The sequence below is a fragment of the Lampetra planeri genome, chromosome 38, assembly GCF_965212315.1.
Source record: "Lampetra planeri chromosome 38, kcLamPlan1.2.h2, whole genome shotgun sequence".
Lineage (NCBI taxonomy): Eukaryota > Metazoa > Chordata > Hyperoartia > Petromyzontiformes > Petromyzontidae > Lampetra > Lampetra planeri.
Window position 1 is genome coordinate 1,216,421 of NC_136144.1, and position 13,398 is coordinate 1,229,818.

Consider the following 13,398-nt stretch of genomic DNA (forward strand, 5'->3'; position numbering starts at 1 on the left):
AGAAGCGCAGCGAAGTACTAACCGCTTCCCACAATAATACACCATAATAACAACAAAATAATAACACAATAATAACAACACAAGAATAACAACACAAGAATAACAACAGCAATACACAATAACAACAACATAATAATACAATAATAATAACAACACAATAACAACAGCACAATAATAACAACACAATAATAACAACACAATAATATACAACACAATAATAACAACAACAAGAGAACACTGTGCAAGCGATCAAACTCAAAGATGGTGACTCAATGCGCGCAATTGCGAAGGGCGCCGTTGCAACGAAGCTGATAATGACCATATCGTGGATCTCCACATCGCGATACGATATTGCGTGACGTCACGGCCGAGACCACCCCCACCACCTTGGGTCTCACCCTCACGCGGTGCCGTCAATCAACCGAGGCAGCCTTCCCGTTGGCTGCCTGCCTCGCGCCACCAGTCGGAGGGGGGGCGGGGCCCGCGGAGGGGGCGGGGCTGGACGCTTGAGAGTAAAAGTCGCTCGCGCCGGAGATTCCGGGAGACACGCGGGGTGACACGGGGAGAGAGACACGGGGAGACACACGGGGAGAGAGAGACACGGGGAGCAGAGACACTGGGACACAGGGAGACACGGGGACGCAGGGAAACACGGGGACAGAGACACGGGGACAGAGAGAGACGGAGACCTGAGGCCACGCGTCGCCCCTGCCAAGGTGAGTTCCCTCGCTTGTGAGGAAGAACACGCGCCCTGCCGAAACGTCGCAGTCACCCACACACACAGTCACCCACACTCACAGTCACCCACACTCACAGTCACCCACACTCACAGTCACCCACACACTCACAGTCACCCACACACTCACAGTCACCCACACACTCACAGTCACCCACACACACAGTCATTCACACACACAGTCACCCACACTCACAGTCACCCACACTCACAGTCACCCACACAATCACAGTCACCCACACAATCACAGTCACCCACACACTCACAGTCACCCACACACTCACAGTCACCCACACACAGTGACCCACACACAGTGACCCACACACTCACAGTTACCCACACACACAGTCACCCACACATACAGTCACCCACACACACAGTCACCCACACTCACAGTCACCCACACTCACAGTCACCCACACTCACAGTCACCCACACACTCACAGTCACCCACACACTCACAGTCACCCACACACACAGTCATTCACACACACAGTCACCCACACTCACAGTCACCCACACTCACAGTCACCCACACAATCACAGTCACCCACACAATCACAGTCACCCACACACTCACAGTCACCCACACACTCACAGTCACCCACACACAGTGACCCACACACAGTGACCCACACACTCACAGTTACCCACACACACAGTCACCCACACATACAGTCACCCACACACTCAGTCACCCACACACTCACAGTCACCCACACACTCACAGTCACCCACACACACAGTCACCCACACTCACAGTCACACACACTCACAGTCACCCACACTCACAGTCACCAACACACTCACAGTCACCCACACACTCACAGTCACCCACACACAGTCACCCACACACTCACAGTCACCCACACACACACAGTCACCCACACTCACAGTCACACACACACACAGTCACCGACACTCACAGTCACACACACTCACAGTTACCCACACACACAGTCACCCACACATACAGTCACCCACACACTCAGTCACCCACACACTCACAGTCACCCACACACTCACAGTCACCCACACACACAGTCACCCACACTCACAGTCACACACACTCACAGTCACCCACACTCACAGTCACCAACACACTCACAGTCACCCACACACTCACAGTCACCCACACACAGTCACCCACACACTCACAGTCACCCACACACACACAGTCACCCACACTCACAGTCACACACACACACAGTCACCGACACTCACAGTCACACACACACACAGTCACCCACACACTCACAGTCACCCACACTCACAGTTACACACACACAGTCACCCACACTCACAGTCACCCACACACTCACAGTCACCCACACACTCACAGTCACCCACACACACACAGTCACCCACACTCACAGTCACACACACACACAGTCACCCACACTCACAGTCACCCACACTCACAGTTACACACACACAGTGACCCACACACTCACAGTTACCCACACACACAGTCACCCACACACTCACAGTCACCCACACCCACACTCACAGTCACCCACACACTCACAGTCACCCACACACTCACAGTGACCCACACACAGTCACCCACACACTCACAGTTACCCACACACACAGTCACCCACACACTCACAGTCACCCACACTCACAGTCACCCACACACTCACAGTCACCCACACACTCACAGTCACCCACACACTCACAGTCACCCACACACACAGTCATTCACACACAGTCACCCACACTCACAGTCACCCACACTCACAGTCACCCACACTCACAGTCACCCACACTCTCAGTCACCCACACACTCACAGTGACCCACACACAGTGACCCACACACTCACAGTTACCCACACACATAGTCACCCACACACACACAGTCACCCACACACACAGTCACCCACACTCACAGTCACCCACACTCACAGTCACCCACACTCACAGTCACCCACACTCACAGTCACCCACACACAGTCACCCACACTCACAGTAACCCACATACATAGTCACCCACACACACACAGTCACCCACACTCACAGTCACCCACACTCACAGTCACCCACACACTCACAGTCACCCACACACTCACAGTCACCCACACTCACAGTCACCCACACACACAGTCACCCACACTCACAGTCACTCACAGTCACCAACACACTCACAGTCACCCACACACAGTCACCCACACTCACAGTCACCCACACTCACAGTCACAGTCACCCACACTCACAGTCACCCACACACTCACAGTCACCCACACACACAGTCACACACACACAGTCACCCACACACACACAGTCACCCACACACAGTGACCGACACACTCACAGTTACCCACACACATAGTCACCCACACTCACCCACACTCACAGTCACCCACACACAGTCACCCACACACTCACAGTCACCCACACTCACACACCCACAAAGATAAAGACAAAGGTCCCCCGTATAGCCTTAACAGACTGTAGGGGCAAGTGCTGTTAGCGAGCACCTATGAAGGCCAGAACGGTACACGAGGGGTTTGGGTGGCCAGCACCACGCCCGACCGCCTTTGTATCCCCAGTGGCGATGTTTACACACCGCACCAGGTACTCATTTAAGGCTGAGTCGACCTAGGGGAGGCCCAGGACCGGTTCAGATAATCGTCACTGGTGTTAGCCGTGAGCGGGAATCGAACCCGGGTCGCCAGGTTCATAGCGCAGCGCGCTAACTGCTACACTACCGCTCACCCACACTCACAGTCACACACACACACAGTCACCCACACACTCACAGTCACCCACACTCACAGTCACCCACACACACACAGTCACCCACACACTCACAGTCACCCACACTCACAGTCACCCACACACACACAGTCACCCACAACAACAACAACCGCCATTTGCCACTAAGTGGCGGTGACGTCACCACGACGCTTGTGCCAGGCCATGTGCACCTTGAGGCCACGTGAAGTGTCGAACGCCCGCTGGCAGGAGGTCACGGGGCAGACCCAGGTGCCATGGGACGACTGACCGAGATGACCGAGATGACTGGCTGATGCACCACCTGTGCCCCCTACTGTGCCAACTTGCTGTGCTTTAGCCACCCGGCGCTCCGCTCGTTGTTGTGAGCGTCGCTCATCCGCCCTCCATTGTTGGAGGGCGACTGCCTCCAACTGCCCAGTAGCGTCTTTCACGAGCCTCCTCCACAGAGGCCGATCTTGACATCGCTGGTACCAGTCATTGGCAAGTCCACTCAGCTCCACGCCCTCCTGTACCACATCACTCCATCTTTTCTCTAGCCCGTGCCGTGCCCATTTAGCCCCCTCGATCCGGCCAAACAAAAGCTTTTCAGGCATGCGGTGGCTGGGCATGCGGGCTACATGACCAGGCCAATGCAGCCTTGCCTCTCGGGCAGCTCACCGATGGGACTTTGTCCACATCTTTCAAGGATTTGAGAGCTCCTCACACAATCCAGCCTGGTGAAACCCAGGATAGATTGTAGGCAGACCAGTCTAAATGTTTATAACCAGCGAAAATGTTCCATTAGGGGGATCCACATTCTGCAAGCGTAGAGAAGGGAGGGAATGACTGTGGCCGAGAATACCTGAAGCTTTGTGTGGAGCGATAGACCAGGTAGCTTCCACACAGCGTTACGCAACCGATGAAAACATAATGCCACTCGACTGATTTGGAGTGAGACCTCTGCTGTTAAACCGGAGCCGGTCATGAGCACACTGCCAAGGTTTGGGAAACTCTCCACTCTCTCCACAACTGCCCTATTACCAATTGGGAGCTGTGGGGGTGGAGTGTCCGATGGTACAAAATACCCAGACAGTTACCCACACACTCGCAGTCACCCACACACTCAACCACCCACCCACTCACCCCCCACTCACCCACACACACATGCCCCCCACTCACCCCCCACACACCGACCCACTCGCCCATACAATCACCTCCCCCCCCTCACCACACACCCACCCACTCACACCGTCAGACACTCACCCACACAGGCACACACACACCCATCCATTCACTCACACACCCACTCACCCAGTCACCCCCCACTCACACACTCACCCACACACCCATCCATTCACCCCCCCACCCACCCATTCACACACCCACTCGCCCACACAGTCACACACTCGCCCACTCACCCCCCACACATCTACCCACTCACCCCGTGATGTGTCCGCCCCTGCCGTGTCCCCATGTCTATCAGGATGCTGGAGTCCCTGTCGGGCCTGCCCCTGCCCCTTGACCCGATGACCTTGACCCTGTCCCTGCCGCTGCTACTCTTTGCGTACTACTGGCTCTTCCAGCCGTCGGCATTCCTCTACCTGCACGACTGGTGGGTGACCCCTTGCGCCCTCACCCCACACTCACGCCACACTCACCCCACACTCACCCCAGACTCACCCCACACTCACCATACACTCACCCCACACTCACCACACACTCACCCCACACTCACCCTATCATCATCCCACACTCACCCTATCATCATCCTGGCCTCACCCCACACTCACCCCACACTCACCCCACACTCACCCCACACTCACCCCACACTCACCCCACACTCACCCCACACTCACCCTGTCATCATCCTGCCCTCACTCCACACCCCACCCTCGTCTTTTTGACACCCTGACCCCACCCTGACCCCACTGACCCTACCCCGAGCCCCGTGCCCGCGATGTGACCCCTCCCCACCCCCCCTGTTGGGGTGGTGCCGAGTGCCCCCTGCAGGCCGCACAGGGACGGCTGCCACTGGGGGGGGGTCCTCTTAAGCCACAGCGTCCCCGCGTGTCTGCACCACTCACCATGACGGTGTCTCCGTGTGCCCCCCACCCCCTCCGTGTCCATTTGTGTCCCCCCCATGCCCCCCGCCCCGTGTTCCCCTTTCCCTGTCAGGTACTGGCGAACCCAGCTGGGCTTCCAGATACGCGAGTGCCGCTGTGGGGCCTTCACGTTTTGCTACTCGGAGCTGGGCCGGCGTGCCGGCGGCGGTGCCGGCAGTGGCGATGGTGGTGGTGGTGCCACCGTAACACGGCCCAGCCTCCTTTTCCTGCACGCGTTCTCCGCCAACAAGGACATGTGGCTGCCCCTGCTGCGGGTGAGGGTGCGGGGCCGGTTGGTGGGGGTGCGGGGGTGGTGGCTCGGGGTTGTGACTTGGGGCAGTGGCTCAGGGTGGTAATGCAGGGGTAGTGGCTCGTGGTGGTAGTGTGGGGTGGTGGTAATGCTCGGTGGTGGCTTGGGGTGGTGGCTCAGGGTGGTAGTGCCGAGGCGGTGGTGCGGGGTGGCACAAGGTGGTGGCGCAGTGATGACGCTTGTGCCTCACAGCAGTAAGTTCTGTAGAGTGTGTGCGTGAATGAGTGTCGAGTTTGTGGTGCTTGTTGACCACGGTGGATAAGATAGCAAAGTGTCTGGCAGCAACAGTTGGAGGAGGAATCAGCACGTTAAGTTTACGGGAACAGTGACCGCGGTAGCGGCGTTAGAAGAGTGACCATGTAGGTGACTGACCACTGCATGGTTGGGGGGGGGGGGGTGTGTCTTTGTCTCCGCAGTTCCTGCCACGTGACCGCCACGTGGTGTGTGTGGACATGCCGGGTCACGAAGGGACGACGCGCGCACACGGTGATGACTACTCCCTGCAGGGGCAAGTCATCCGCGTCAAGCAGGTGGGGTGTGTGGGGGTGTGCGCGCGTGGTGGTGCACGCTGCGCTACGGACCCGGCAACCCGAGTTTGATTCCCAATAACGGCCAATAACAGTGACGAATATTTGAAACGGGAAGACAAAGTTCGGCCGGGCGTGGTGCTGGCCCCCCACCCTCTCGTGTGTCGCGCCGGCCTTCATGGGCGCCGCTCGCTGACGGCACTTGCCACTACAGTCTGTTAAGAGGCTTCTCGGGGGACCTTTGTAGCGTGCGTGACGATCGCGAGCTCTCTAACCCACGCTGCCCTGCACAGTTTGTGGCTGCGGTGGGGCTGGACGCGGCTCCGTTCCATCTCCTGGGCACGTCCATGGGTGGCGGCGTCGCCGGTGTCTACGCAGCCACCCACCCCGGGGATGTCCACACACTCACTCTCATTTGTCCCGCCGGTGGGTGCAGTGCCACACGCAGCACAACACTCATGATGCGACACGCAGCACAACACTTATGGTGCGACACGCAGCCTCGCTCACTCACAGCGCCGCACTGACGGGCGCCACGCTCATCGTGGCGGTGACGTGCCCATGGAACCAGCGTGACGGTGAACATGTCGGCACCACGCCGCGGTCCCCCCGCCCCCCCCAGGTCTGGATGCGCCGACGGAGAGCCGCTTCGTGGGGGAGCTGCGGGCGGCCGAGGCCGCGGGCGATTTCACCGGCGTCTCCCTGATCCCGCGCTCGCCTGCGCAGGTGGCACGCATGCTGCAGCTGGTGACGTACAGCTTCAAGCTGCCGCAGCAGGTGCGAAGTGCAGACGCGCCCGTAGGCTCACATGGACCCCTGCAGACTCGCACAGAGACCCATAGACGCACACAGAGACCCATAGACGCACACAGAGACCCATAGACTCACACAGAGACCCATAGACTCACACAGAGACCCATAGACTCACACAGAGACCCATAGACTCACACAAAAACCCACAAACTCACACAGAGACCCATAGACTCACCACACAGAAACGTCCATGCCATCGCCAGGCATTATCTCGCCACGTGGCTTGGGGCATGACATAGTGGACAACCACAACTAGTCCACCCCCATGTGAGCGAACATTGCGTGCGTTTTCTGGCGAGCATTAATGGGTGAGCGTGGGCGAGCGTTGCGGCCGAGCGTGGGTGAGTGTTGCAGGTGAGCGTGGGCGAGCATTGCGGGAGAGCATGGGTGAGCGTTAATGGGTGGCGTGGGTGGTTGCCCCTCCTCTGCGCGTGGTCGTTGCTACAGATCCTGCAGGCCATGGTGGACGTGCGGCGTGACCACAACGATTTCTACCTCCAGCGTGAGTGGCGCGCATCCACCACCTTCACCGCCATCACCGCCATCACCGCCATCACCACCATCAACACGATCACCACTGCAACCACCAACACCACCACGACCATAACCATCTCCACTACCACCACCACCATCATCATCACCACCACCACCATCATCACCACCACCACCACCATCATCACCACCATCATCATCACCACCACCACCATCACCACCACCATCATCACCACGACCATTTCCACTACCACTACCACCATCACCACTACCATGACAATCTCCACTACCGCCACCACCACCATGACCATCTCCACTATCCACCATCATCATTACCACCACCATCTCCACTACCACCATCATCATCACCAAGATCACCACTACCACCACAACCATCTTCACTACTAGCACAACCACCATCGCCACCGCCATCACCAGGGTTAGGGGGTTAGGGTGGGGAGTTGGGTGGAGTGGGGATTTGCAACACGTGGTGGTGGTGGCGGTGGTGGTTGTGTTGTACGAACCCGGCGAACCGAGATCCATTCCCACTCACGGTCAACACCAGTGGTGATTATCTGAACTGGTGCTGGGCTTTCCCAGGTCGACTCAGCCTCAAGTGAGGGTTTGGCTCTTCTTCTGAACAAAAGAATGGAAGGGGCGTGGGAGCGTGGCGGTGAGGTGTGGGAAGCTTTCCCATCAACCGGAGGTGAGGAGTGGTGGTCGTGGTTACTTATGCCCCCACCGAAGACGAACATCCGTAGAGGGATGCAGGCAAGGCCGATGAGTCAAATGCCTTCTATGACCTGTCACAGGTGCTGGCTAAAGTGGCCCCTCGGGATAGAGTCATCTTGTTGGGTGACCTCAATGCCCGAGTTGGTCATGATGCTGGCACCTGGTCTGGAGTGATTGGAAGGCATGGGCCAGATCAGATCAATAACAACGGTAGGAGACTTTTGTGCAGCCCATATATGACGGGTCCAAACAAGAACATATGCTGGACTATATAGTGACGGAACAGCGGGCCCATGTCCTTGACACCAGGACCTACCGTGGAGCTGATCTGCCCACTGACCATCGACTTGTTATCTGTAAGATGCGTCTGCCATTCTTCCACTCTGGTGGTGGATATACACCCAAGACCCTATTCAAACCCACAGTGGCCTGGTCTCAGCTAGCTGATTAAAGTTGCAAGCAAGAATTTCATCATTGCTTGCAGCTGGGGTTGGCATCGTCCCTACTCCTCCTGATGCCAAGGGGAAATGGGCGAGGTTTAGAACTGTGGCTCATGCAGCTGCAATGGCTGCTTTGGGTACACGGTCCAAACTTCCCCAGAGGCCCTGACTGACAGCATCCCATGTCAGAGAATGAGGAGGCTTACCGCAGCCTTCGCTCGGAGGTTCGGAGAGCCGTGAGGCACTGCAAGGATAGGTGGTGGTCACAGGTTGCTGAGGAAATGGAATCTGCCTCAGTGGCCCGTGATCACAAATCACTCTTTGACTCCATTTAAAAAGTAACCTGCAGCGCCACACCCATTACCATCATAGGGGAAAGAACAGTGATCCAATCTCTGACCCCCAGAAACAGGTTTGCAGGTTTGCTGAGCATTTCTGTGAGGTCTTGGGGAAAGGGAAATCCCTAAGCCTGGAAAAACATCATGAGAGTGGGGATGACCCTGCTGATGATGCAGTGCCTCAAATATTGGAAGAAGTCCACCCCCTTCGATTTAAAGCTTTCGTGACTGCAGGGATTCATCTTCTTGGTTCTTTCGGTAAAGTCATGTAGAAGGGAAGTAATAAAATAATAAAAATAAAACATAATAAAATAAAATAATTCTCACGACGTTTCGGCTACAACGCAAGCAGCCGTCTTCAGGTGAAGAATGATACACTACCAAGCTAGGAGCTTATATATAAGCTGGGTTGGAGGTGGAAGAGCGCCTTAACAAAAAGAATGTGCATATGAAGAGGAATTTAGCATATTCATGGCAAATGCGTAGGAGGTGGGCGCGGGGGGGGGTTTCAAAGTCATATTATGCCCATGCATTATGCAGGATCAGCAGCACCAAGGGAGGGTGCAGGGAGTAGCATTAACAAAGGAATGGAATGTTAATAGTATGTAGCTGCAGTTACTAAACAACCACGTAGAAAACTAAAGTATAAACTACATAAAAAACAAAAGTATAAACTGCATAGCACCATCAGTATACTTACTATACTCTACAATAAGCTATGTATTATACATAGTGTTATATTAAAATGTATAAGGTATAGGGTGGTTTATAGCAATACAGTATATAATTTAATGTTGGGTTTATCTATGGCAGTATATAGTACGGTGTATGCTCGTGTGATGTAAGAGAATAAAGTTTAGATGGAAGCATATTATATAATTTTTACGACGTAGAATTGTAATGTATTACTTGCTGTTAGTAACTCAAGAACCAAAGAATAATTCCTGCAGTCACGAAAGCTCCAAATTAAGTTTACAGCGGGCATATCACTCCTCAGTGTGCCGGGAAAGGTCCTGGCAAGGATTATCGCCTTGTCCATCTGCTACAGCAGAGGAGTTGGAGGTGCTGCTGTTGAACCTGGAGCGTGCCACTAAGAGGTTGGGCCTTACCATCAGCCCCACCAAAACTAAGCACCTGCCTGGATATATTGTACCATCAGACACTCCACCCCCACAACTCCCAATTGGTGATGGGGCAGTTGTGAAGAGAGGACGTGGAGCTGAGTGGACTTGCCGATGACTGGTACCAACTGTGTCAAGATCGGCCTCTGTGGAGGAGGCGCGTGAAGGACGCTACTGGGCAGTTGGAGGCAGTCACCCTCCAACAACAACGGAGGACGGCGGAGTGACGCTCACATCAACGTGCGGAGCGCCGGGTGGCTAAAACACAGCAAGTTGGCACAGTAGGCATCACAGGTGGTGCATTGGCCAGTCATCTCAGTCAACCCATGGCACGTGAGTCTGTCCCATGACCTCCTGGCAGCGGGCATTCGACACTTCACGTGGCCTTAACGTGCACCTAGCCTGGCATAAGCAATGTGGTGACGTCACCGCCACATAGTGGCGAATGGCGGTTGTTGTTGTTGTGGTGGTAGTGGTGGTGGTGTTGAACCGGTGTCTCTGTCTGCGCAGTGCTCACGGCGATAACAGCCGAGCGGTCGCGATTCCGTCTCCACGAGACGATGCACCTCATAACGGCCCCAACCCTCGTCGTCTGGGGCAAGCAGGACCAGGTGAGCCCCCCCCCAGCCACTCTGGCGATGACCACGAAAATTACAATGATGACGTCGACGACGTTGATGATGACTTTGGCGACGTTGACGACGACCACGTTGATGACCACGTTGATGACCACGTTGATGACCACGTTGATGACCACGTTGATGACCACGTTGATGACGACCACGTTCATGTTGCGGCCCCCAGGTGCTGGACGTGTCAGGCGCGGCGCTGCTCTCGGCGGTGCTGCCGCGGTGCCGTGTGGAGCTGCTGGACGACTGCGGCCACACGGTGACGATGGAGCGGCCCCACGAGACGGCGCGGCTCCTCCTCGCATTTCTCGCTCACACCGAGTCCGGGGGATAGTGGCCAAGGGATAGGGACGAGCAGATAGGGGATAGAGACTAGCAGATAGGAGATAGGAGATAGAGGCTAGCGGATAGGGGATAGAGACTAGCGGATAGGGGATAGAGACTAGCAGATAGGGGATAAGAGACTGGTGGATAGGGGAGAGTGCATAGTGGCTCGTGGCTAGGGGCTCGTGGCTAGGGGCTAGTGTCTAGGGGTTTTGGGTAGGGAGCCAAAGGCCCCCTAGAGGCGAGCGCTATACAGGATGTGGTGTACCGTGTGATACTAACAGGGATGGCGCGGGCATGAGCCGTGGGGTGCAATAACGACTCTCAGTGCTTGGTCTATCCACTGCTGTATGAGGGCCTCCCCCATGCCACGCGAGGGTGGGGGTGGCACGCATGGGAGCCTAGGAATAGAGTCCAACGGGGGGGGGGGGGGGGTGGTATGGGTGGTGACGCCCAACAGGCGAGGTGCAATATTAACGGTGGGCAACGCAAAGGTGCCAATTAGCCGAACCACTGCCAACGGGTGCTATGTCCGAGCGCGTTTCTATCGTTCACGCGATAACGTAATACAGAATAAATATATATGTACACATTTGTAGTCGTTGTCACCAGCAGGCATGGTCTATCCGTGTGTGTGTGTGTTTTGAACTTCATTCACACTGTACGTTAAAAAAGGGGGGAAGGACTGCTCGGCACTCTTCTCGTTTGCGGTTGTGCAAGGGCCCCATGCGTGGTGCCGTTCTCGCGTGGTAACGATTACGTGTGGTGACGGTCATTAATTGTGATGGTCATGCATGTGTGTCCGGTCACGCATTGTGATGGTCATGCGTGTGTCCAGTCACGCATTGTGATGGTCACGCGTGTGTGTCCGGTCATGCGTGTGTGTCCGGTCACGCATTGTGATGGTCATGCGTGTGTGTCCAGTCACGCGTGTGTGTCCGGTCACGCATTGTGATGGTCATGCGTGTGTGTCTGGTCATGCGTGTGTGTCCGGTCATGCGTGTGTGTCCGGTCACGCATTGTAATGGTCATGCGTGTGTATCCAGTCACGCGTGTGTGTCCGGTCACACATTGTGATGGTCATGCGTGTGTGTCCGGTCATGCGTGTGTGTCCGGTCACGCATTGTGATGGTCATGCGTGTGTGTCCAGTCATGCGTGTGTGTCCGGTCATGCGTGTGTGTCCGGTCACGCATTGTGATGGTCATGCGTGTGTGTCCAGTCACGCGTGTGTGTCCGGTCACGCATTGTGATGGTCATGCGTGTGTGTCTGGTCATGCGTGTGTGTCCGGTCATGCGTGTGTGTCCGGTCACGCATTGTGATGGTCATGCGTGTGTGTCCGGTCATGCGTGTGTGTCCGGTCACGCATTGTAATGGTCATGCGTGTGTATCCAGTCACGTGTGTGTGTCCGGTCACACATTGTGATGGTCATGCGTGTGTGTCCGGTCATGCGTGTGTGTCCGGTCACGCGTTGTGATGGTCATGCGTGTGTGTCCAGTCACGCATGTGTGTCCGGTCATGCGTGTGTGTCCGTTCACGCATTTTGATGGTCATGCGTGTGTGTCCAGTCACGTATGTGTGTCCGGTCCGGTCATGCGTGTGTGTCCGGTCACGCATTGTGATGGTCATGCGTGTGTGTCCGGTCACGCATTGTGATGGTCATGCGTGTGTGTCCAGTCACGCGTGTGTGTCCGGTCACGCATTGTGATGGTCATGCGTGTGTGTCCGGTCATGCGTGTGTGTCCGGTCATTCGTGTGTCCGGTCACGCATTGTGATGGTCATGCGTGTGTGTCCAGTCACGCGTGTGTGTCCGGTCACGCCAAAGGCCCCCTAGAGGCGAGCGCTATACAGGATGTGGTGTACCGTGTGATACTAACAGGGATGGCGCGGGCTTGAGCCGTGGGGTGCAATAACGACTCTCAGTGCTTGGTCTATCCACTGCTGGATGAGGGCCTCCCCCGTGCCACGCGAGGGTGGGGGGGGGGGGCACGCATGGGAGCCTAGGAGCCTAGGAATAGAGTCCAACGGGGGGGGGTATGGGTGGTGACGCCCAACAGGCGAGGTGCAATATTAACGGTGGGCAACGCAGCAAAGGTGCCGATTAGCCGAACCACT

The 13,398-nt window shown here is 56.1% G+C and overlaps 1 protein-coding gene across 1 annotated transcript; it reads left to right on the forward strand.

The window, feature by feature from the left end:
* Positions 1-539: 539 nt before the first annotated feature.
* Positions 540-11,880, forward strand: LOC144731189 (monoacylglycerol lipase abhd6-A-like). Its single transcript, XM_078612159.1, has 9 exons — positions 540-716; positions 4,938-5,066; positions 5,630-5,831; positions 6,283-6,396; positions 6,687-6,819; positions 7,016-7,170; positions 7,654-7,708; positions 10,840-10,940; positions 11,134-11,880. Exons 2-9 carry the CDS (start codon positions 4,939-4,941, stop codon positions 11,290-11,292), a joined length of 1,047 nt encoding a protein of 348 aa, XP_078468285.1. The 5' UTR covers positions 540-716; position 4,938; the 3' UTR covers positions 11,293-11,880.
* Positions 11,881-13,398: the final 1,518 nt, after the last annotated feature.